Source organism: Canis aureus, chromosome 4 (genome assembly GCF_053574225.1).
Source record: "Canis aureus isolate CA01 chromosome 4, VMU_Caureus_v.1.0, whole genome shotgun sequence".
Taxonomy (NCBI): domain Eukaryota; kingdom Metazoa; phylum Chordata; class Mammalia; order Carnivora; family Canidae; genus Canis; species Canis aureus.
This window is the reverse complement of record NC_135614.1, coordinates 11,203,488-11,228,172: the sequence shown is the minus strand read 5'-3', so window position 1 is coordinate 11,228,172 and position 24,685 is coordinate 11,203,488. Positions and strand designations below refer to the sequence as shown.

The 24,685-nt window shown below is 42.7% G+C and overlaps 2 protein-coding genes and 1 long non-coding RNA gene across 4 annotated transcripts in view; 1 reads left to right on the top strand and 2 right to left on the bottom strand.

Moving 5' to 3' along the window:
* Positions 1-201: 201 nt before the first annotated feature.
* ACTA1 (actin alpha 1, skeletal muscle) lies at positions 202-3,029 on the bottom strand. Its single transcript, XM_077894562.1, has 7 exons — positions 2,871-3,029; positions 1,958-2,098; positions 1,522-1,846; positions 1,252-1,413; positions 966-1,157; positions 687-868; positions 202-604 (listed from the first exon to the last, which is right to left on the bottom strand). Exons 2-7 carry the CDS (start codon positions 2,084-2,086, stop codon positions 461-463), a joined length of 1,134 nt encoding a protein of 377 aa, XP_077750688.1. The 5' UTR covers positions 2,087-2,098; positions 2,871-3,029; the 3' UTR covers positions 202-460.
* Positions 2,432-6,508, top strand: LOC144312183 (uncharacterized). Its single transcript, XR_013377614.1, has 2 exons — positions 2,432-3,160; positions 4,334-6,508. It is a non-coding gene; the product is annotated as an uncharacterized LOC144312183 (long non-coding RNA).
* A 2,462-nt stretch (positions 6,509-8,970) lies between these two features.
* NUP133 (nucleoporin 133) overlaps positions 8,971-24,685 on the bottom strand; it is a 53,959-nt gene continuing 38,244 nt past the window's right edge. For both annotated transcript variants that reach the window (XM_077894557.1, XM_077894558.1), the window contains exons 19-26: positions 23,853-23,986; positions 21,934-22,092; positions 21,330-21,465; positions 17,832-17,950; positions 16,791-16,871; positions 15,966-16,030; positions 13,635-13,723; positions 8,971-10,026 (exon numbers count right to left, since the gene is read on the bottom strand). In XM_077894557.1, the coding sequence (XP_077750683.1) occupies positions 9,890-10,026; positions 13,635-13,723; positions 15,966-16,030; positions 16,791-16,871; positions 17,832-17,950; positions 21,330-21,465; positions 21,934-22,092; positions 23,853-23,986 (920 nt within the window). In that variant the 3' untranslated portion in view covers positions 8,971-9,889. The remainder of the gene's footprint in view (positions 10,027-13,634; positions 13,724-15,965; positions 16,031-16,790; positions 16,872-17,831; positions 17,951-21,329; positions 21,466-21,933; positions 22,093-23,852; positions 23,987-24,685) is intronic.

Here is a 24,685-nt window from a genome sequence, read left to right as displayed (position 1 = left end):
CCAGTGTTTGGGAATGGATCTGATCCAGAGGGGGAAATCCCGAGCAAGGGAAGACTTAAGTAATGGTGTTGCAGGCAGAGCACTCATTCCGAGTGTTGTGGAAATTGACACAAGAAGCTGGGGGGGGGGCCCTCCTCCTCCCTCGTCCCCCCCCCACTCCCCCCCGCCGCCCCACCCCAGCAAATAAACACAACAAACAACTTTACGCAACAGACAGAATGGCTGAGTTTAATGCTTCAAGTTTTCCATTTCCTTCCACAGGGCTTTGTTTTAAAAATAACAAAATGAGGTAAATAAGTTAATGTATGTACACGTTATAAACATTGTGTAGGGTTGCGGCGGCAGCAACTCAAGTTGTTAGAGACAGAGTTGCTGCAGCGGTGACTCGAGGTCAGCCACCTGCAACCTGAGCAGATTTGTCGTCCTGAGGAGAATTCGCTCGCTGTTGGTGGCGTGGGGTCTAGAAGCATTTGCGGTGGACGATGGAGGGGCCGGCCTCGTCGTACTCCTGCTTGGTGATCCACATCTGCTGGAAGGTGGACAGCGAGGCCAGGATGGAGCCGCCGATCCACACCGAGTACTTGCGCTCAGGTGGGGCGATGATCTGCAAGGCAGAGAGCGCGTCAGGAGGGCCGAGCCCGCACCCCCGAGCCCGCCGCCGGCAGGGGGCGCGAGCCGCCGCCCACCTTGATCTTCATGGTGCTGGGGGCCAGCGCCGTGATCTCCTTCTGCATGCGGTCAGCGATCCCGGGGTACATGGTGGTGCCCCCCGACATGACGTTGTTGGCGTACAGGTCCTTCCTGATGTCGATGTCGCACTTCATGATGCTGTTGTAGGTGGTCTCGTGGATGCCCGCCGACTCCATGCCTGGGGGCCGCAGCGAGCAGCGTGAGCGGCGGGGGCGCCCCGGGCCGGGCGGGGGCGGGGGCGGGGGCGGGGGCGGGCGCGGGCGAGCGCGACTCACCGATGAAGGACGGCTGGAAGAGCGTCTCCGGGCAGCGGAAGCGCTCGTTACCGATGGTGATGACCTGGCCATCGGGCAGCTCGTAGCTCTTCTCCAGGGAGGAAGAGGAGGCGGCCGTCGCCATCTCGTTCTCGAAGTCCAGGGCCACGTAGCACAGCTTCTCTTTGATGTCGCGCACGATCTCGCGCTCGGCTGTGGGGGGCGGGCGCAGGAGACGAGCCCTCAGCGCCGGCCCCGGGGCCCGCGCGCCGCCCCGCCCGCCCGGGGCGCCCGGAGCGCCGCGCACCTGTGGTCACGAAGGAGTAGCCACGCTCGGTGAGGATCTTCATCAGGTAGTCGGTGAGGTCGCGGCCGGCCAGGTCCAGGCGCATGATGGCGTGCGGCAGGGCGTAGCCCTCATAGATGGGCACGTTGTGGGTGACGCCGTCGCCGGAGTCGAGCACGATGCCTGCGCGTGGGGCGGGGCGGGGGGCACGGCGGGGTGAGCGGGCGCCCCAGGCCCGGCGGGGGGCGGGGCGGGGGGCGGGGGGCGGGGGGCGCGGCCGCGCGCACTCACCGGTGGTACGGCCCGAGGCGTAGAGCGACAGCACGGCCTGGATGGCCACGTACATGGCGGGCACGTTGAAGGTCTCAAACATGATCTGGGTCATCTTCTCGCGGTTGGCCTTGGGGTTGAGGGGGGCCTCGGTGAGCAGGGTGGGGTGCTCCTCGGGGGCCACGCGCAGCTCGTTGTAGAAGGTGTGGTGCCAGATCTTCTCCATGTCGTCCCAGTTGGTGATGATGCCGTGCTCGATGGGGTACTTGAGGGTCAGGATGCCTCTCTTGCTCTGGGCCTCGTCGCCCACGTAGGAATCCTTCTGACCCATCCCCACCATGACGCCCTGCGGAGCGCAGACACCACGCCAAGGTCACGGCGGCCCGGAGCGGCGCGGGGCGACCCCGGCCACACGGGGACCCCGGCCCGGCTCCCTCCGCCGGGGGCGCTGCCTGACCTGGTGGCGAGGGCGGCCCACGATGGACGGGAACACGGCCCTAGGGGCGTCGTCGCCGGCGAAGCCGGCTTTCACCAGGCCGGAGCCATTGTCGCACACGAGGGCGGTGGTCTCGTCTTCGTCACACATGGTGTCTGGTTTCTGCAAAGGACAGGAAGGCCGCGGAGATGCGCGTCGGCCGGCCCGAGAGCCCCCCCGCCCCGGGGCCCGAAGGACACCCCCGCCCGGGGGCGCGCGCAACGGGCCCGGGAGCACCCAAAGGACCGGTCCGGGCCTCGCTCCCGGGCTCAGGGCTGCGCTGCGACGGGAGAGGGCCACGGGGTCGTCGCGACCTCACCGACACCGTCTCCCGCCCGGACCCCGGCGTAGGGGCCGCCGACGTTTCTCCGCCCTCGCGGCGGGCTACCTGCGGCCGGACCCGGGTGCCGGCGCCCCGCCTCTCGGCGCCGCGGCCGCCCCACCTGGGAGGCTGGGCCCGGCCGGAGGAGCAGCGGCGCGCCCGCGGGAGGGGCTTCGGCGCGGCACGGGGGGCGCGGCCTCTCCTCCTGGGGGCCGCCCCGAGGTTGTGGCCCCGCTGCCCTTTGGCTCTGGCCTTCGTCGGGAGGGCATTGCCCTCGGGGGACTGCCGCAAAGCCTCGACTCTGCCGGGCACACACTAAAGGCCTGGCGGAGGAGCCCAAAGGCGCTGGGGAGAAATTTGGAGACGTTTCCCAAAACTGATGGTGTCGTCTCTGAAGCGCGTGTGGCTCTGAGGACCGCGACGCAGGAGGCAGAAAGTAGGCCTCGGGGTTGAGCAAGAGAGTCGGTTGGGTTCTACCCCGGAGTTCTCCGGGCTCCCTCGGTGGTGCCCCGTCACCTCGTCCCCCCGTCCTATTGTTCGCCTGCCCCGCCCCCTCCCCCACCGCCGCCCTACCTGGGCGGGTGGCTACACCTGCTGCTCTCGGCTCGGGCCCCGGTCGCCGCGGGAGGGAAGCGAGGCTTCTCTCGGCGCTGTCCGCTGCGGTGGCCGCTGGTCCTCGCGCTCAGGTTTTATATAGCCCGCGGGCGCCCCCCCCGCGCCGCCCCGCAGGAATGTCGCTCCCCTTCTCGAGCCATATTTGGGTGTTGGACACTAGAGCCCCCACCCCCAGCCGGCTCGCGGCCTGGGCCCCCGCCCGGGTCCCCTGCGCTGACCAAAGAAGGAGCGGCCTGGCCCGAGCCCAGGTAACGCGGGCCGGGCCGTATATGGAGTGTCTCCCCGGCCGGTCGGCCCCTCCCGACCCGGCCCAGTTGCCCGCCCGAGGGGACAGGGTGGGGCGAGGGTCACCGCGCGCCAGTGGGTGCGTGCGTGCGCCTGCGCTCCCGGAGCTTGCACCTGTCCGACAGGCCTCCCCACCCCGTCCGCTCTGCTCGCACCGGCGCTGCGGAGGGTGCCTCCCACACTGCAACCCTTCCTCGGGCTCCCTCGGCCCCCCAGGGCCCCCGCGCGGCTACAGGGAGGAGGGAGCCACGCCAGTGGTGGGACGGGAAGGCCGGGGGGAGCAGCCCCGGTGTCCCAGGAAGGCGGGGAAGGAGACCGCGCTCCCCGCCAGTCGGCCTCATTTCTCCCTCCCCACCCCTGAGCTCCCGGGTTCAGAGCGCTGACCCCAGTCGGCCCCCGCCCCCGCCGCGGAGAGGGCCGCCGGCGGCGGGAGGGCGCGCAGCTGTCGCGGCCGGACAACTGGCGGCGGGAGGCCGGAGACGCGGGGAGGAGGAGGAAGCGTAGGGCTCCCGGGGACAGGCCGGGCCGGCGGCTCTGGCAGCGCCAGGCACAAAGCCAGGGCGCCCGGGAGCTGTTCGCCTCGGGGACGCGCAGCGCTCACGGGAGGGGGGGTTCATAGAGTGAATTTGGGGAGTGTTCTCTTTCTCCCGGACGGACCTGCCCCAGGTTGGGTGGGCCGAACTGAGTCCCCGAGTCCCCACCTCCTCGGTGGGGTAAGAGTGTCCCCGTCCTGGGGCTTCAAGGCAAGGGTCACACCCCACAACCTGGGGGTGGAATGGGTGAAGCGCCCGTACTAAATGAAGCCTTGCTCGACCTTTCCTCCCAGTAAAGAGGACAAGGACATTGCACTCTAGGATGGGTAGCAATTTTTCCTTCTGCAAAGGCTGAACAAACTCATCTTTATATTTAGAGGATGATGCCTTGCCAAGGCCAGGCCACTTCCCAGTCCACCTTGGAGAGTCACCATCCACCAGACTGGCTGAAGCGGTTCTATTTATATCACTGATATATGGGGATATGCCTTTCAAATTTTCTAGAAGGATTTGGATCTACTTATGGTAAGGTAGAGTGAGGGTCAGAGGAGGTTATCCAGTTGGTGCCTGGCTCACATTTTCTTTTTTTTTTTTTTTTGGCAGGGGTGGGGGAACCAGCACAGTCCTAACACCGCTGTAGAAGGCATAAGGAGAAACAATTTTCTGTGATGAACTCAGTGACATGCTTTGAGGGGGTACATCAGTGAGAATGGAATCATTCATTTTTCTGACGTGCTTAACTGTTCCCAGAATAGTTGCAATTCACATTTGGTGGTGGAGCTCAGCAACTGGGACAGGTGTGGATTCTCTGGAGGAGGGACACAAGAGCACATGTAACCCTCCTCTGTAGCCCACCTCATGGCAGCTCTTCCTAAAACCATCAACGTCAATTAAAAAATAGTTTGGTTAGTATGGGGCCTATGTGATGAGTATAAGGGGTGTGCCAAAAGCTACTGTGGATTCATATTCAACATTTTCAATTATTTTAGAGAGTGACAACTATATTTCATTTTTAATACCTCATGTTCTGCTTTCAGTGGGTAGTGAAGACACTAGAAAAAAATTAACTGGCAAATGGGCTGTAGATACAATAGAAGAGGAAAGCTTAAATTTTGGTCCGAAAGTAGGAAGAATAGCTAGAAATTTGGTATTTTAAAGGGGAATGGGGTTGTCAATATTTTCCCAAACTCTTGCTCAGTGCAGTCCTCTCTCCTACAGCAAGCTTTCCTAAGCCCAGAGTCCAGCAGCTTCAAACACACGAAGCGATGAACAAAACACTTCCGGGACGCCTGGATGGCTCAGTGGTTGAGGGTCTGCCTTCAGCTCGGGGCCCGGGGTCCAGGGATGGAGTCCCGCATCCAGCTCCCTGTGGGGAGCCTGCTTCTCCCTCTGCGTACCTCTCTGTGTCTCTCACGAATAGATAAATAAAATCTTTTTAAAAAGAAAGGAAAAAAAAAAAAAAACAAACACTCCCAAGAAAGAGGCTCCTAGTTCAGCAAACCTGGGGGCGCGGCCTTGAGAACACCCAGCCAGACATCTGCTCTCTGCCCACGGTTGGAGCTGTTTAAATAGTCTCTGCCCGGTCACTACAGAGCCACCCAGTACCATTCTGGTCTTGTTGAATTCTCATTGGCCTAGGGAACAGACTTCACCAGCGAGTGGAAAAACGGTCTCCATACATGTACACTTGGGGGGAACACACCAGTGCCCTGCTCTCGCCTGATAAGCGGGTGACTGCCTGCATACCCTTTTGAGAACTAAGTCGAGCTCAGCCACGTAGGGCGTGCCTGACAGCGCCTGCTTCTAAGTTTTCAGGTGCAACCCGGATCTGGACACCCTGACAGGGCCCTTGCGTGCTCACAGCTCCCTCATCCTCAGCCCTGTCCTCTGAGCTCCTCACAAACCTGTATGCCCACCCTCGCTGGGCCTAAGCCTTCTGTCCTTTCCTATCGATTCAAATATGAATCCATATATAGGCATTTATATGCCTTCATATAGTTAAAAGCATATATGCTTTTAACTATTCTGAGGTAGACAGGTGAGTCAGTTTTAAAAATCAGAAAAGCAAGGCTCAGTGAGTTAGACCACATTCCCAGGTCCCACAGCTGAGGCTTGGACGACCCTCCCTCCCACTAGCAGTCAGGGCGGGGTGGGAACTGCTTTCCACCTTTCTTAAATGCTCCCCAAAACTTGGTTTGGTTCTGGAAACATAAGAGATCCTTAAGCGACCTTTTCCGAGGGGCCAAGACGTCGTACAGTGAAGTCAGGACTTCTGACCTGGCCATCTCTACCGGCCTACGATTCCACTGGAAACATCAGCTCCCTCCCCCCCAGTATCTGGCATCGTGTGTTACAAGCCTGCACTTTGCAGTGAAGCATTTCTGGGTGTACTCCCCTCCACTCTGGCTACATGACCTTGGCAGCTTACTTCAAGAAAGACTCCATATTCTCAACTGAGGGACACTACCTACTCCTGAACACTGACTTGAAGATTAGAACGAAGTGCCTAGAACACGGACACTCAAATAGTACAGTATCTTTCTTCTGAGCGTTTGGAGGAGGGGAGGGGGGTGAGATGGTACAAGAGGGGAGCAAAGGACATTCAATATTACTAGAACTGTTCGCTAAACATGTGTCAACATCAAAAACTCAACAAGAGTCATGTAATTTCACAGGAACTTGGAGTGCACATAGATTTTTGTACAAAGACTTACTATTTTAGTATTACCCAAAGTGGCAAAAATAAAGTAAAAATGAAAACAAAAAAACCAACCCAAACCATTTACTCTCAAGTGTAAGATCATTAAGGAGGCAGAGAACTATTAAATAAAGCATGGCATAGCCATGTGGTAAAGTGTCATGTGGTCATTAACAAACTGGATGTTGGGCAGCCCGGGTGGCTCAGTGGTTTAGTGCCGCCTTCAGCCCAGAGCCTGATCCTGGAGACCTGGGATCGAGTCCCATGCCGGGTTCCCTGCATGGAGCCTGCTTCTCCCTCTGCCTGTGTCTCTACTTCTCTTTCTGTGTCTCTCATGATGTGGTTATTTAATTAAGATGTGGTTTTTTAAAGGGGGGAGAATTGTTTCTTGGGGGTGTGAAAAAAATTTAAATTAGATATTACAATGATCTGTGCCCTCCAGAGGCACAGCACATAAAAAATATAGTTAATCTGCAGTATTAAACTTTCACGGGGGTGGGGTGTGTGTGGACTGATTAGGGCAAAATGGGTCTAAAAACTCCTCAGGAATGACAATGGGAAAAAGACTGGGGAACACTGGATTAAGGCTACATGGAGTTGCTCACAATACACATTAGGTTATAGAACACACAGTATGCACAGTCCCAGTCTAAGATACATTTCACTTTTTAAAAGTTTTAAGTAATCTCTATATCCAATATGGGGCTCGAACTCATGATCCTGAGATCAAGAGTCGCATGCTCTTCTGACTGAACCAGCTGGGTGTCCCTCATATACATTTCAAACCTGTAACTGAAGCTATTTCTAGCTGTTGGGATTACAGGGGTTTATCTTCTTCCATATACTTAGAAAAAAATACGTTACACATTTCTACAGGTTTTTGTTTTTGTTTTTAATTTTAGAATTAATTAAGGGTGCCTGAGTGGCTCAATGGACTGTGTCTGCTTTCAGCTCAGGACATGATCTCAGGATTCTGGGATCAAGCCTAGCACTGGGCTCCCTGCTCGGCGGGGAGTCTGCTGCTCCCTCTGCCTCCCCACCTCATACTGTCAAATAAATAAAAATCTTTTAGAAATTTTTAGAATTACACAAAATTTTTAATATTTTGGTATTAATGAGTAGATTTTATGTAGAAATAGTAAAACTATTTTCTCTTCAGGTGTTCTCCAAGTAAAAGGTCCAGGAATAAGCAGGTGGGACTACGTTAATATTTTTGTAGTTCCTCAGCCTCAAAATGTACAAGTGTGCTGGATTACAACAGAATAAGAAGTGAGTCTGATGGCATTACAGTGTGGCTTTCCTTCTGTTCCTGTTTCTAGAGAAAGAAATCCACCTCAAAGGAGAAATGCGCTGTACCATTTACCTGCAGGCCTAATGTGCCTGGTGGGTGATAACACTTCAGGACTCTGGTTCAGACCTCAAAGTAAAACAAACAATCCAGTTTTGAAATTTTCTTCAAAAATGAAATTCCTACAATAGAGGGTATCAATAGCTTTTTTCTTCACTGGAGTTTCAGCAAGTCCCTTATGTATATCTCTGGTTCTGCCTTCATCCTTGACACATTCACAAATTCTTAAAACATTCAGCACACAAAGCTGGCTGCTCACTTTCAAAAACATGTTATTGTTTCATTTAATCAGGCTGCAAGCTGTGACTTTCAGAACAGCACAACGTGAGTGGAAAAAAAAAAAAAAAAACCTTTCCCACGTCAGTAAAATTTCTCTTTCCTTAGAGAACATGCTCACTTTTATAATGTCTTTATCAATTACTCAATTTATATAAAATCAATTCTTTGCTAAAGACTGTTGTGAAACAAATTTTTAAAAATTTAGAAAAATTATTTAAAATCTTAAAGCCTTAATTTTACTATTACTAATTTTTAAAAACCCAACTATTTTGGTGCTATGCTGACTACAAGATAGAGTTAGAAGAGTGAGCCTTTCTCTCCCTCAAATTAAGACTATGCATTATACTGTGACAGCAGTAGTGCCACATCATGCCATCAATGGGGCCAGGGTCATTGTCAGACTGGCTTTCCTGTCACACTAGGGATATTAGATTTGTGGCAGTATGTTGAAGGGGGCACAATCCTGTATCCTCAAGAGCATATTATTACCTAAAAGGATCATACAGGCAAAAATTGTTAATGTCTATGTAGAACCAAAGCCTTGTCCTATAACATAAGAATTTAACAATTTCTTAGCTACCATTTGACAAGTTCTTCCTAACTTCCCTTAGCATCCATCAGTAAGTTCCTAACCTGGGCCCTGATGCTGTCCAACGCACAAGCTGCAAACAGAAAAAGACAAGGTTGCTAGTGTCTTTCCTTTCATTATTAATGTAATGAGCTCCATTAACCTGTTTTTGCCACCATGTTCAAAGGCTGGATTTGAAGCCTAGAGGAGAAGAGGGCATGATGGTTGTACTTTATGAAACCAGGAACAGGACTCTCTTCACCATATTTAACTTCTGACCTTTTCAGCTGTTGGAGCAAGTTGTTTAGTGAGCATTCAACCGGGCCAAAGTCTGAAATGCCAGCAACTCCCTGTCCAATCTCTGGTCTTTATTTGAAGCTGATAAAAACTGAGTGATGACATTGGTCAGAACAATGAAGCTTTGAGAACCACCACTTTTCAGTAAATCAGATGCCATTTTAAGAAAACTTATAATGGCTTCTAGCATAACACATGCTTTACATTAGTCAGACTGTGGTAAAGCTGGAATTCATTGTAAAACACTTTGAAAATATATGAAGTTAACTGAATTCCCCACACTGGAAGACTGTAGCTAACATTAATACTGTATACTTACGGTAACTTACAGATAGGTTAGAAAACACTGAAGGGTCTTATTCACTACTCTAATACTCTATTATTCATGTAGAAATATTTAATATCCTCCCAGTGAATTAATCAGTTCTCAAGCTCACATGAATTTTGCCACTTGTTTAGTCTTCTAGTCCTACAGCAAGTCAGCATATCTCACATCTAGCTTACTACATCTTTCCCACTAGCCCTAACCAAAACAGACATCACATACTCCAGATTTTCACTCCAGATTCTCTTCAGGATATACCATCTAAAGTCACAGCAATTTCAGAGACAGTGCAAGCTTGTTCATGTTTAGAGTTACAGAAATGAGGCCTAGAAGTGCTTTGTGCATACAAGTAGCCAGAACCAGAGTAAGAACTCCAGAACCCTTGACAGAGAGAAAGAAAGGGTAGAAAGCATGGAAATCACAAGTGATAAATTTCAGATGGAAAAAGGATAAGAGAAATTATAACAAAAAACCAAAACTACAGTCACACAGCTGTTTTGTAGCAGCTTTAAAATATAGTATACAAAATTCAGCAACACGTTATAAAACTGTACAAATTTTTAGATGTTTAAGACCTAAGATTTTTATAAAGATAGACTTATGTTATGTACATTTCCAGGAACAGTGACTGTTATCAGAAAAAGTTACATTTGTCCCAGAACATAATATTCATAGTTTGCTTTCAAAACAAACTCAAAGTAAGGATTGGACTTTAAGCTTCCAAGCTGGTCTGCTTGTAGGAGGTCCTTCACCTCTGGCAAGTATTCACTGAGCTGAATACCTATAAACACAAACACACAGTCCTTTTTTATTTTCATAAAACTCTCAAATGAATTAAGATGATTAATGATAACAACATCTGTGCTTCTATTTAAAATATAATGTCACTCCACTATTGGGAAATACTGTTCTAAATTCCTTCCACTGTCAAACATACTTGCAGGTCTAACGACAGGACATTGTTTACTTAGAGGAGGGTGCTTGAGTATTTTTCCGCCTAGTGGTCAAAACAGCCAATCTGATTAAAGTCTTTTAAATAAGATCTGAAATATTTTCATTTTTCTCTATAGCGTAAGTCATTTCTTCAGAATGGAAGTTTTCAACTAATAATCACCTGAAAACAAGTATTTCAAACAATTATATATTCAAGTATTTCAAGAATTATATATAATAAATATATACCCAATTATATATAGAGAGAAATAATTTAGCAGAGATAATATCATGAAAGCTAGCTATAGTGTCTCAAAATACAGTCTGAAATGAGACAGGAGAAGAATCATTTCTTCATTAGTCCTCTATAAAGCTGGAAAGCCAATGAACATTGATTAAATGGAACTGCCAGAATCAGGATTTGTGTAGTTACAAAGAGGCATGTAAAATTTTCTCACTTGATAAAGAAAACTAGAAAAAAATTCAATAAGACAATATAACTTGTCACATTAGCATTAAGTTCTCAAAATCAAATACGGAGTTTTTTTTTTTAATACCCTCAAAGTGCCTAGCACCATTTTTTGTACTTGTTATATAATAAAAATCTGGATTAATAAATGTTATGAGACTAAATCCAAAATATTTATAGATCATTTACTACAATTAAAATACTTTCAACAAAGATTGTGCATTTTGTGTGTATAATGTACTTCAATAATATATAAAAACAAACCAAAAAATTCCATGTGGGTAAGTTAAACATATCTGTTGGATGAATACATTCCACAAGCTGAAGTTAATTGCTGGCTGTCAAAGCCTATAAAATTTGAGGCTATTTATCTCTGTACCTTCAGGATCTGTCCTTTAAAAACATTTACTACTGTATATAGTATTATTCTACAGTATTATTAAAAATTTTCCAAAGACAGATGTCCCTACCTTCTTGTTATCTTTCATTTGTGTATATGTATTTATTTACATAATAGTTTCTACTTTTTTTTGTCCTTTGGTCACAATTCAGTAATTCTTTCTATAAAACCACAACTTTCCATTCCTGCTGCCCATCTATGATTTATAATCTAAGAATAACAAAAAGAGCAAAGTCACCTTTAAAAGGCACTAAACACTTACCCTGAGCAATAACTCAATTCTGTGGCACTTTTATGAGAACAAGCTTCATGAAAAACATTGGATTTGAGTCCAAATGCTTTCTAATAATCTATTAGGCCCAACTGGAAAATCTCTCCAACAGCACAGAGAAATCAACTATATCCAGTTATTTCTTCATTTTCAAATACAGAAAAAAAGTCTTACAGGTGTTTTAGCTGTTTCTGAATTTCAAGTATTTCAAATATTTTCAAGCAAAAGTCAGGTTCTTTTGCTATATCTCTTAACTCATTTTTAATTTTTATTTATTTTGTAACAATGAAAAGGCTTGATTAACCTTTGTGTTATCTGCTTGTCTTTGAAAATGAATGCACTATTAAATCTGTCATGTAGGATGATCAAGCATTCCTTTTTCATAAATAAAATCCATATCGGGGATCCCTGGGTGGCTCAATGGTTTCGCGCCTGCCTTTGGCCCAGGGCGCGATCCTGGAGTCCTGGGATCGAGTCCCACATCGGGCTCCCGGCATGGAGCCTGCTTCTCCCTCTGCCTGCGTCTCTGCCTCTCTCTCTCTATGTCTATCATAAATAAATAAATAAAAATAAATATTTAAAAATAATAATAATAATAAAATAAAATCCATATCAATTCTAGGCAAGTTCCAAGTTGTCTAGTCATAGAACTGTATTTTCACTGGATCACTTATAAAAGGCGACTAAAAATCTGAAAAGCAAGGAATGCAAGGAGACCACCACCGATGGGCTGTAAAACAAAAGCTTCTGACACACAAATGGTTGAGAGTTTGCTTTTGTTTCACCTCCGAATATGGGGTGGTATGGCTGGTTTCACACTACCTTTCCAAGAGCCCCCTTTTACTTTCCCAGGGTAAGCCAGCAATTCTAAAATACAAGATGGCAGAATACAATCCATTACAGAGGAGCTGGGGCTTTGAATCTACAAAATACTTGTAGGCATTCAAAGGACAAGTATCTGTTGAGTGACTACTACATACCAGGGACTCAGTTTGCCATGTTTTATGTATATTAAAAAATGTCTCTTGCATATATATATATATATATATATATATACATACATACATACATATATAGAAAACTTTCAAATGTGTGTAAATGTCACTATGATGGATTAAAGTCCCATCGATTTAGGAGGACTGAATTTACAATAACTTATCACTGTATATTTTTCCCATGTGGTCCAAAAGAATGTCCTTATCTTTTTGCAAAGACTGGTAAACTCTAAGCCTTATTTTGCACATGGCCTGAATTTAGTATGACACATTTTGATAGAACATGATATAACAGGAGCCACATGTGTATAAAATGTGCAAAACTGCTCATCTCTAACACTCTCCATATGTTAAGTTCTCAGTAATATGGAAAAAGGTGAAGGTAACTACAGTTGATCTTTGAACAGCACAGGTTTGAAGTGCATGGGTCCACTTAGCTCCAAATTTTTTGGATTCGGTACACTACTGTAAATGTATTCTTCTTATTATTTTCTCAATAGCAATTTCTCTTCTCTAGCTTCTTTTATTGTAAGAATACAGTATATAATACACATGCAAAGTTATGTGTTAACTGTTTATGTTATTGGTAAGGCTTCTGGTCAATAGCAGGCTAACAGTAGTGAAGTTTTTAGGGAGTAAAAATTTTATGTGGATTTTCAACTGTGCTGGGGGTCAGTACCCCTCAACCACACATTGTTCAAGGGTCAACTGTATCCTCTACTTCATATTCCCCCTTAGAATAGCTCCTTTAACTTGTGTCTCAATCAGCAAATGGAGTTTTGCTCACTGTTTTAGGTAAAAAACATATACAAAACATATTCCCTTGTTTCTTTTTATTTGTTCCTAAAATGAATTTTAGAGTGTTAATGTCCAAAATGGATTTATAAAAGCATTTTATAATTTGTACTTAAGCACAGTATGGTCAGTTATATAACAAAAAGTTATTTCTCATTTATATCTCAAGTTTTCTATCTTTACAAGAGTTAACTGAAAAATTAAAAGAAAATGGTTACTTCTATCATACAGATTTTTGGTGTCACAACCAGTATCTGAATCCATTCCTTGTCCATCTTGAATCAACATGGAGACTTTGCCCACTGGAGTCCCCCGGGACCTATGTGGATGGAGACTTCACCTTCGCACATGCTCCCTCAGCTGGGAGAGGAAAGGAAAAACCCCTTCCTTCATTTTAAAAACATTTCTCTGAGTATGATACTGTTTAAACTGCCCTAGCACTGACACCTTAGCCAATACCCATTATTCTCAGATTTCTAAAACTGAGGAGCGATGATACAATTTCCAATATTAACAAACCACTTACCATCTTTTAAAAGTTTCTGTAAGATTTTCACAAATATACTGTCTTTAGATACTTCAATTGGATCATCCTTGCCATCTGAACTGGACCAGCTAAAAAACAAAATTGCAATGAGAAGAAAATGAAATAATAGATTATCTGAAATATAAATGACTTGTTTGCTCCTGTAGTTTTGTTTTGATGGTTGTGCCTGGCTGGAGAATCTTGAGTTTTGTGATACTGTTTCAAATTATTTAAATAAGAGAGGTTTAAATGTTGTATTATACTTAGAGTCTCCATATTAGATACAAAATGCTACACTTAGGTGTAGCATTCCCCCAACACAACCATATATATTTGATGTCAAAACCAAGTAGTGAGCCATCTTTGCCAAAAAAAATTCTGTAAAAAAGTAACAAATCTAGTAAGGACTCCCAAGAATGATCTTCAGAGCACAATAGTTATAGTATGTTGTAACATATTCTACTTTTCATTAAAATAAAATAGTAGCAAGTTTTATCTAGTCTAGATTATCTATTGTTGAAACACACACACACAGACTCACTGCTTTGTAGTAATTAATGAATATATATATCCCATGATACCTTAGAGTTTTGTGGGGTTTTTTTTAAAAGATTTTGTTTGAGAGAGCACACGCACAAGCAGGGGCTAGGAGGAGGGGCAGAAGGAGAAGGAGGCTCCCAATACGGGGCTCAATCCCAGGACCCAGAGATCATGACCTGAGCCGAAATCAGGAGGTGGACATTTAACTGAGCCACCCGGGTGTCCCAATACCTAAAAGTTGTTTTTGTTTTTAAAGATTTTATTTATTTTTCATGAAAGAGACACACACACACACACACACATAGAGGCAGAGACACAGGCAGAGGGAGAAGCAGGCTCCATGCAGGGAGCCCGACATGGGACTTGATCCCGGGTCTCCAGGATCCCACCCTGGACTGAAGGCAGCGCTAAAGCGCTGAGCCACCCGGGCTGCCCTACCTCAAAGTTTTTTTTTTTTTTTTTAATATATTTTTAAAGGCTCTATTTATTTATTCATGAAAGACAATGAGAGAGAGGCAGAGACACAGGCAGAGGGAGAAGCAGGCTCCATGCAGGGAGCCTGACGTGGGACTTGATCCTGGGTCTCCAGGATCACAACCAGGGCCGAAGGCAGCGCTAAGCCGCTGAACCACCAGGGCTGCCCCATACCTCAAAGTTTTTAAACATGAAGTCATGACAAGGAATTCCAGTCAAATGACAATATACTTTTTTAAGATTAGGAAGAAGAATCAAGTGGTTAGAGACAGATGCTTTAGAGAGTGACCTCCAAGACCAAAGAGAACAACAATTTTAACTATCTGGGAGTGATCAGAGAAGAAATGCTTTAGTAAAAATAGTAATACAATTTCTCATATAAATAGGAAAACTGTGAGTAGGGAAGAGTGTTAGCACTCAAGTTACAATCTATTTAAAATCCTTTTCCCAGAAATAATTCATCCTCACAAGCGATTATTCTTGTCTTTCACTGCCACCACCTTTCTTTGCCACCATTTCCCATGGAAATCTCCCTCCTCGGGAAGGAGAGGATTGTGAAAAAGAGGTCTCAGTAACTTATAAGAGAGTACTGATACGCTAATAAACTTTTTATTTAAAACAAAATGCAGTTTCTTGTTTAGCAGAACAGGCCCAACTTATATGAAAATCAGGAACATATATATTTCTGTGCAAACAGTCCAAATTTTAAAATCAAAAGTAGAGGGGCACCTGGGTGTCTCATTCAGTTAAGCAACCAACTCCTGGTTTTGGCTCAGGTCATCATGATCTCAGGATCATGAGATCAAGTTCTGCATAGGGCTCTGCACTGGGTGCAGAGTGCTTGAGATTCTCTTTCTCCCAGTCTCCCTTTGCATCCCACCTCTGCTCTTGCTCACTCAAATAAATAAAATCAGAAGTAGAAATTTATCATACCAGTGGTCCTAAGTCCTTAAACTCTCCCTTTATTATTGAATGAAAAATTTAATTATTAATGCATGCAGTAAGTTTTTTTTTTTTTTTTTTTTAAGATTTATCCATTCATAGAGACACAGAGAGAGAGGCAGAGACACAGGCAGAGGGAGAAGCAGGCTCCATGCAGGGAGCCCGACGTGGGACTCGATCCCGGGTCTCCAGGATCACGCCCTGGGGCTGCAGGCGGTGCTAAACCGCTGCGCCACCACGGCTGCCCACGCAGTAAGATTTTTATGTTATAATACAATTAGGTTATAAAACCATTTGATGTATGATATAATGTTCCTAAAGAGTCCTTTTCCAAAACCATAGCTTAGAGTCATACGATGAGAACTAAGAACTTACTTATCTCTCTGAAGAGCTTTGCAAAAGATTTCCAGTTTTAGATCATTTATGTTTACGTCTTCCTCCTTTATAGTAAAACAAATAAATCCTCATTAAGTCCTGATTTTAAAAATACATGCTTAAGCTTGAGTTAGCTAATTCTGCATAAATGATTGATTTACTTTAATTCATAATTTAAAAAATTTCTTTTAAGACATCAATACTCAGAAGTGTAAGCCAATTAATAACTGTGTATGAATTAGTTTGATTATTCTGTGATAATCTGATTGAAAGGGTTAAGATTTTAAACAAGGTAATATAAAAGCCAATATACTACATTTTAAAAATCTACCAAACTACTTTTTAAAAAAATTTTTTTTAACCAAACTACTTTCAATTGCAGGGCCAACTATTTAACCTACAGAATTGTCATTATAATCTCCCCCCACCCCGCCAAAGAAGGCTGAGAATAGCTCCTCTTAGGATAAATACTGTGAAGAATAAATTGATAAAGCAATATATCAGACTGAGGAACTAATAATGACTTCATAAATGAAAGAGAAAAAATATCCCAGGATTCTGAAAAGCACTGTTTTTTATTCATGTGCAGAAAAAGACATCTGGGAATGTCTGAGAATTATCAGGAAAGGGAATCTCCTGACAGCTTTTTTAAAGAGCTTTGTATAAGCCAAGTTAGGAATATCTGAACCAGAGTCTTTTTAAATTAACACATTGTTACAACTGGCTAAAAGAGTAATTTTTTTCTTTTTATGTCTTTAGCTCTACAGAAAGCCAAATATATAAATTGTGATACTTGCCCATGATCATCTCAAGTGAATTACGTACCTCATCAATATATTCCAGCAAGTCCAAAGCTTTCTTGAAATCATATTCATTAGCTCTTCTGTTTTCTTCACAGATATACAGCTATGGCAAGTTCAAATAAGACTGAGGATTATTTTAAGTAATCATATAACCAAGACTAGAGAAATTTATGGAGAAAATAAGTCGTTCTGTCTTTCAAGTAAGTCACAGGTATTTTTATTTTATAGTAAGAAGACTATCATCTTTGGAATTCACACTCCATCTACCCTCACAATAAACTGTCTTTCAAAATGTGCCTATGCTCAACAGTATTTAATTTGCATAACTTGGTATAGGTACCTTTAAAATGTCAGTACATTTATATTCTTAAGTTCAAGATAGTATATGTATTTCAGTATTCTTTTGATCATATTCTTTGCAATATGCTATATATGGAGAGGCTGTTGTGAGCTCAATTATAGGAAATCTGTTATTAGTAATGGCTAAAATACTGAAGTTTTTGAATTGTCTTCTTTTTAATAGAATTAGAGCAAATTCAAAGTGATCCTACATTGTTCGTGCATTTGAAATGCTTTCTTGAAAGGCAAAGGAGAAGCAAAGTTAACACTACAAGCGTACATAACAACAAAGCTAGCCTACCTAGGCTGTAGCCCATAATCTAGCTATGCCCTTAGGAATGTGCTATGTCCCAGAGAAAAAGGGTGAGGATGGTACTTATAGGCTAAGTAAAATCCAGTTCCTTGAACATTTTTCTTATGGAAGAGCCTGAACTGTACCTCATGGTACATGTCTGTCCTATGCTGAAAAATACAAATACTTTCTTCTGGTCACCTGGATGAGCATCTCTAGGAACAGGTGGAGGCAGAGGCTGGCCCACTACTTTCCACTAACGTGAGTCCTGCTCTCAAGCAACTTTTAACAACTATTCTAGGGGAAGGGGAAAGTTACCAGAAAAATAGGAAGTGGGCAGATGACTACTTGTAGGAACTATACCATCTGACTCAAATACTGAGAGGTTGTTTTGAGACTAAGGAATGGTGCAAGGATGTGAAAAGCACGCACACTGATGAGCTGTGGGGCAGTCAACACTGGCATTGCACTGAGACTTAGCTGTTTTTCCGCCAGCAGCTGTTCAGGCAAGGTCTCCTGGTGCAGCAGAAAGCGCTCCTGCTCAGCCATTTCTAGAATTCAAAATGAGAGGCGGGGAGAGGAATAAACTCTTCTGCTCCATCATAAAAAATCTGAATTTTTTTCAAAAAAGAGGAACATCTCTACAGGTAATCTCATCACTATTTGGTGAACTTAAAATGTTATTAATTCTGCTAACTCTTGATTTCTGATTATGCTAAAACATATTTATGGTGTGATCCAAATCATATAAACAAACACTATCACCAGATACAGGAGGGGAGAGAAGAGCTATGAAAATACACCCTACTGCTTGAAGAAATTGTAGAACAGATGGCTATTTTGAGGCACAAGTCCTTCAGATCGGGGGATTCAGTCCCATTTTATGGTAACTTAGGAACTCCCACCAGAGTTTCTAGCATAATCTTTCACTAGGGGAAATGATCTACTTAAAAGCCACAATGAGTATACTCCAGGAAAAACAAAACCTGGAAGCTTATGTGCCAAACCTATTAACTAGCAATGGTAATCTCAATAGGATGAGGGGACAGGGTGAGGCTTACTTGCCATAAGCCATCCAGGCTGCAGCCCATCCCCAGGCTGGGCTACAGAGGAAAAGGATCTAGAACTGCCATGCAGCCTCATAAACACAGCGGTCCCATCACAGCAGAGTACAGTGACCAAAGCACAAATATGCTCATACAAATACTGACATCACTTCACAATCAAATCATTTTTGTGCAATTTCCATACATAGAAAAACAGACTGGGAGGATACACAAAACAGTAATAGTAGTAATCTCTGTGGCAGTGAGATATTATATAGACAATTTGGGTTTTTTGTTTGTGTTTTTCCTGGTAATTTACAAATTTCCATAAGGAATTATTCACATTACCAGAAAGGAAGTTATTTTTCAAAAATCTACTCCCTATGTCCAGATACACTGATGACAGTCTGTAGGTAATTACTGACATCTGAAAATACTCCCATTGTGTTAAGAATGTGAAAGTTAAGAAGTAATCAAATCAAAATGACCAGTTCTAACGATTTCTGGTGGGTGAGGTAGCAAGAAATAAAACCTTGATTTAATTAATAACATGGTCTATCTCTGGTGATCAGACTAAATTATGGCTTCCCACGTCAGATTATCAGCCAACCTTGCTGAATTTATACACACTTCTTTAGAACAAAAAAGGACTACCAGTGCTTAAAAATAAAAGACTGAAGATTTCCCTCAACAGTGCAAAATAATTTTTTTTTAAAAACATATTTTATTTATTCATGAGAGACACAGAGACAGAGAGAGGCAGAGACACAGAGGGAAAAGCAGGCTCCACGCAGGGAGCCCGACATGGGACTCGATCCTGGGTCTCCAGGATCACACCCCGGGCCAAAGGCGGTGCCAAACCGCTGAGCCACCCAGGCTGCCCAAATAATTTTAATAATAAAAATTAAATGCTAATCCTAGGATATATTAAATAATATATGTAAGACTTTTTTTTTTCAAGAACAGTGCCTCCAATCCTTGTAACTACCGATTTTATAGCTGAGGAACTGAGGCCTGTCAGAGGGTATCCAAAGTCACAAAGATAGTAAGCTGGAGAAAATATCTGAAATCGGATCTGTCCAATTTCCATCTAGATTCTTTCCACTATTCCCACTCCTCGAAGAAACAAATGACAGCAGTATAATTAGAATCTGTACCTAAGAGACTGGACTCTGTGGCTAAGCCCTGAAACCAAACACCTGTATTTGCATACAGTTCACCCCTGAACAGATAGCTAAGATCCCCCTCCGATTTTTATTTTGAAAAATTCCAAACCTACAGAAAAATTTAAAGAATACTGTGTACATTGTATACCTGGAGTTACCTGCTGTTAACATTTTGCCATCTTTGCTTTATCTACCTATCTACTTATCAACCCACCTATTTGCTTTTCCCCTTAAGTAATATAGAAGTTGCAGACTTTCACACCATTTCATTTCTAATTACTTTAGCATATACCTCCTAAGAACAAGACCATTCAACCAGTATCATTATCAAGTCTGAAAAATTTAACAGATATAGTAAAGTCATCTAATATTAATTATGTTCACATTTCCCCAGTTGTCACCAAAATGTTTGTCACAGTTATTTGGGGGATGACCGAGCATCTCATACTGCATTTGGTTGTCACAGCTCTCAGGCTACTTTAATCTAAAACAGCCTCTTTTTTTTCCCTTTATGTTGCTTAATTTTGAAAAGACTGGGCTGATTATATTAAATGCCCCACAAATAGGATATATCCAATCATTCCCTGTTGTTAGATTCAGGTTGAACATCTCTAGCACGAAAGCAATGCAGGTGATATTCTGCATCACTCCAGGAAGTATGTAATGTTAATCTGTCTCACTGCTGATGATGGTCTGTTAGATGTGTGTAATGACAGTCTGAAAACATGAGATGATCTTCTACCCCTAACCCCTAGACTCAATGTTTTAGCATCCTTTGATGAACAATTAGTCACTATAGTTGCAAGATGCTTCCCAAGTCCTATTCCACACTTATCAGCTGGTATTCTTTTTTCGTAAAGAAGAATTTCACTGATCCTTCCCATTCTGGGCATCACTGTAGATTTATGAATTTTTGCTTTTAAATGGTGAAATAAAATGCTTTACTATCATTTTACTATCATTATTTTTGGTTCAAACTCGGCCAGTGGAGGCTATTTTGTTGACATCTCTACAAAAACCTTGCTCTCTGGCTCAGCAAGATTCAAGATCTTTCCTCAATAACCTTTGTTTTTACTAAGAAATAGTTAGAAGTAGTTAGAAGCCAAAACATAGGACTAGGTATACTCATGCTACTGGGGTGTCACTGCTTTTAGCCCTTTTCAGTGAACAGAGCCAGGAATACTTTAATTTTAAATAATCTTGATTCCATCTGAAATCTCCAATTCAAATGCTGTATACAGGGTTCTTCCTTCTCCTCCTAGATTTTATCTCCCTTCCCCTTGGTTCTCAAAAATGACAATGTATCATTTTCTCAACCTACAATACAACAAAATAGTTGGATACAATTATGACACCAAAAAGTTTTGAATTCTGAAACCAGTAGCTTCAAAATTACCACTATTTACAACAAACCCACTGATTAAAAAGGTCAAGATTTCTTTGCAGTTCTTCTTGTTCTTAGATTATGAGTCACTCAGGGTATACTCAGAGCACTCTTCAAATCATACATAATTCTTAGGAATTCTTATTTAACAAACAGATTTTCTGTAAAAAATAGAATCCCAAAAAATATGTACTTAAGTGTCTAATGAGACTGGATAGAAATCGCTCCTCTTAAAGGAGTGATGGGTCCTGTTTCTAATAAACCCTATTAATTACAGGAATGCATTCTAAGAGTTCACTGATAGCATGATTAACATTCAAATCCTTTCTTTTACCTTCAATTTTTTCTTGTAGGATATCCTCTGAAAAGTCTGAAGCCAATGCAGCCAATTTACTCAAACCAAGAAGGGTTTTTTTCTTTGCAAAATAATGAGTTTCCATGTTTGCCAAACCCAGAAGTGTTGCATGAGCCTACAATAAACAAAATATGAAAAATGTTAAGATTCTCAGTACTAATTCAAGTTAAGTACAACCCAAAATTATTCCCAACTGATAACAATGAAAAATCAAATTAATACTAGCAAATCTAAAACTGACTGGTACTATATACTGAGAGTGATTGCACAAAATATCAACCTGCCATACTAATTATTGGGAAAAGAAACATACATAAAACATTCCTTCTATAACAATTATATATTCACTTCAACAACTTGTCAAGGACAAACTTTAAAATTAATTCATGTATAGTTTTTACCCAAAATTTGAACATTTTTTTGTTTTATGCCATCATAAATAAAAACACTTTATTCAAATTATGTCAGCGAACAGGAGATACATATTTAAAATCACCTCTAAATAATATTTTAATCACTATAAGCTAAACTAATTAAATAAAAAACTGCCTAAATCGGCTCCATGTAACTCAATCTTCCTTACCTTTTCTAATTCTTGGCTGTTAATTTCATGTAACCAGCTAAGATGTTCATGAGCTTGCAAAAAATTTGCCAACTCTTCATGCTGAGAAATGGGCTGAGATAATAATTTGCCTCGCTTTCCTTTCTCCAGATACCAACGGAAAAGAAAGTCTGAAAAATTCTACAAAAAAAAAAGAAAACAAAACAAAACAAAACCAAGAAACAGAGCAAAGAATCCAACAATATTCGGGAGTATAGGTTTAAAAAGTACATTTCTGATAATAAAATATTAAATTTTCTTAAAGGTCGTAGATTCTAGAATAGAAATCTTCTTTTAAACACTTATTTTCTATATGGTAGTGTCCTAAAGAAAACTTAACTTAGTAAAACTTCATTTAACAAATGAGGAATTCAGATTCAGAAAGGGGATCCTGCTCAAGATCATGTAAACTTTATACATGGATGGTGTGGAATGGTACTCATTAGTTACATGTAGCTGTTTAAACTTCATTAAAATAAAAAAATTCAGTTCCTCAGTCACACTAGCCATATTTCAAGTGCTCAATGGCCCTACATGTGCCAGATAGAAATCTGAGACAGAAAATATGAGTAAGATCTCCACTGTCCCTGAAAGTTCTATGCAACAGTGCAGAATGAAAGATTCTCAAGAATTGAATCCTTTGCCAGAAGGCCATGCAGGCTGGTTTGATAAATAGAAATCTAGATAGGCCCTAAATGCTTAGTCAGTTTTTTCCCACCAGATGTTGGGGTAATATGGAAGGCTAGGGGGGAAAGGAAGACTAAAAAGTCCTACAGCCATACATGTAAGAGATCTTTCCACCAAAGGGGGAATTCTGCAATGAACCGGTTCCATAAGACTTCGAAACCAGAAATGAAGTGAATGTAACAGAAGCCACAACCAAGCCTTGGTCCACCTCTATTCTGGTTGAATTGAGTGACCTGCTTCTCACCATATCTGCCTCCCCAGGTAAAAATAGCATTCATTTCCATCTGTACGGTTCTTTTATACACAATATCCAAACACAACAAAAAAAAAAATTACAAGACATAAAAAGCAGAAAAATATGACAAGTAAGTAGGCAAGAGAAGCAGACCTGAGAATGATCAGATTTTGGAGGTAGCACAGAAGGATTTTTAAGTATTTACTAAACATATTAAAGAAAATAAAAGCATACAAAAACGGATGGAAAATGTCAGCAAAGGACTAGAATCCACAAAAAGAATAAAAACCATGATGGGCTTAGCGCTATTATGAAATACTAAATAAGCCGTGTCCCACAATTAGGCCCTGATCAAATAAGATAAGTTACATCTAGTCCACGTTATACCCTAACATCATCAAAAACATTGCTGTGAAATACTTAATGATAAGGACAAATGTTTGTGACGTACTAAGGTAAACAAGCAATTGGCAAAACATGTCTGTCTGTATACAATGTCACTTCTTAGTAGCAAAAAAATCAGGTTTCACATGAAGATCAACTGAATAACGTGGCCTTTAGGAGCAACTTGAATTAGCTTAGAGAGTGTCATAATGAGAACTTTTTAAAAAAATAAGCATGATGTCAAACAAGGAAAGCAAAAATCTTTGGTGTATGGAAAGCTAAGCTCTCCCAAAGCTGCAGCATCTTGTGCTCCCAAGATCTTTTTTCAAAGTTTAAGAACTCCCCCAACATTCGTATACCTAAGTACTTTTAATTATAACTGAAAATATCTGAATAGAAATGAAAGTTTTAACATATTCTTCAAACCTTAAAAGAATCATTCAATAATACTTGGAATTGCCTGCCAATTTACCAAGAAACATAATGCACAAATTAGTAGCTAAGTTAACTACAAAAAGATTGTATATCATCTTTCAATCTGAAATGGTAAAACCTCACTACAGGACCTATTGCCTATGTCCCTGATGATCACTACCTGATCGGCAAACTGGGTCATGTAGCGCTGGAGTCTGCTCTGGTTGTCGGTCTGCTCACACATTTGTACTAAGATATCAAAATCACAGTATTTTTCTGCTAAAGAAGCAGCCCACGGGTACTGGCCTAGTGTGACTGTAAAAATGAGAACAGATAGAAAAAAATCCCGTTAGTGAAAACTTAATATGTGATAAAAAATGACTGGAAATTTTACCTTCAACTCATATTATATTCTAAAAATAATGGAATAGAAACCTTTCTAGTTACTGGCATCCACACAAATTCATTAAAGAGACAAAGTGAATCTGCTGCTCATTCCTGTCTCTCTAGGAGGCAGTTTCCTTCCTGAGTGTACAGGCCATTACCCTTCCTCCTCTCTATAAAAATAATGGGTCCTTTGTTGAACGGCCACATTCTCCCAGCTGTGCCCTCTAACAGGCCTCAACCTGCTCTACTGTGCAGACTAGTTATGTATATAAAGGTCTCAGATGCCAAGCTCTTGGAGGGCAGTTTCCATTTGTTAATTTATTCATTTTCAAATCTTCTTTAGCACCGCCTATGGCACTTGTACTGGGAAGTTTTGAAAACAAAGTTGAACAAATCAACACAGAAAGCTGTACATAGGGGCAACCCGGGTGGCTCAACGGTTTAGCGCCCCTTCAGCCCAGGGCCCGATCCTGGAAACCGGCATCGAGTCCCATGTCGGGCTCCTTGCATGGAGTCTGCTTCCTGTGTCTTTGCCTCTCTCTCTCATGAATAAATAAAATCTTTAAAAAAATACATTAAAAAAAAGAGAAAGCTGTACACATATGCTTTGCTTTAAGTTCTTGGTTA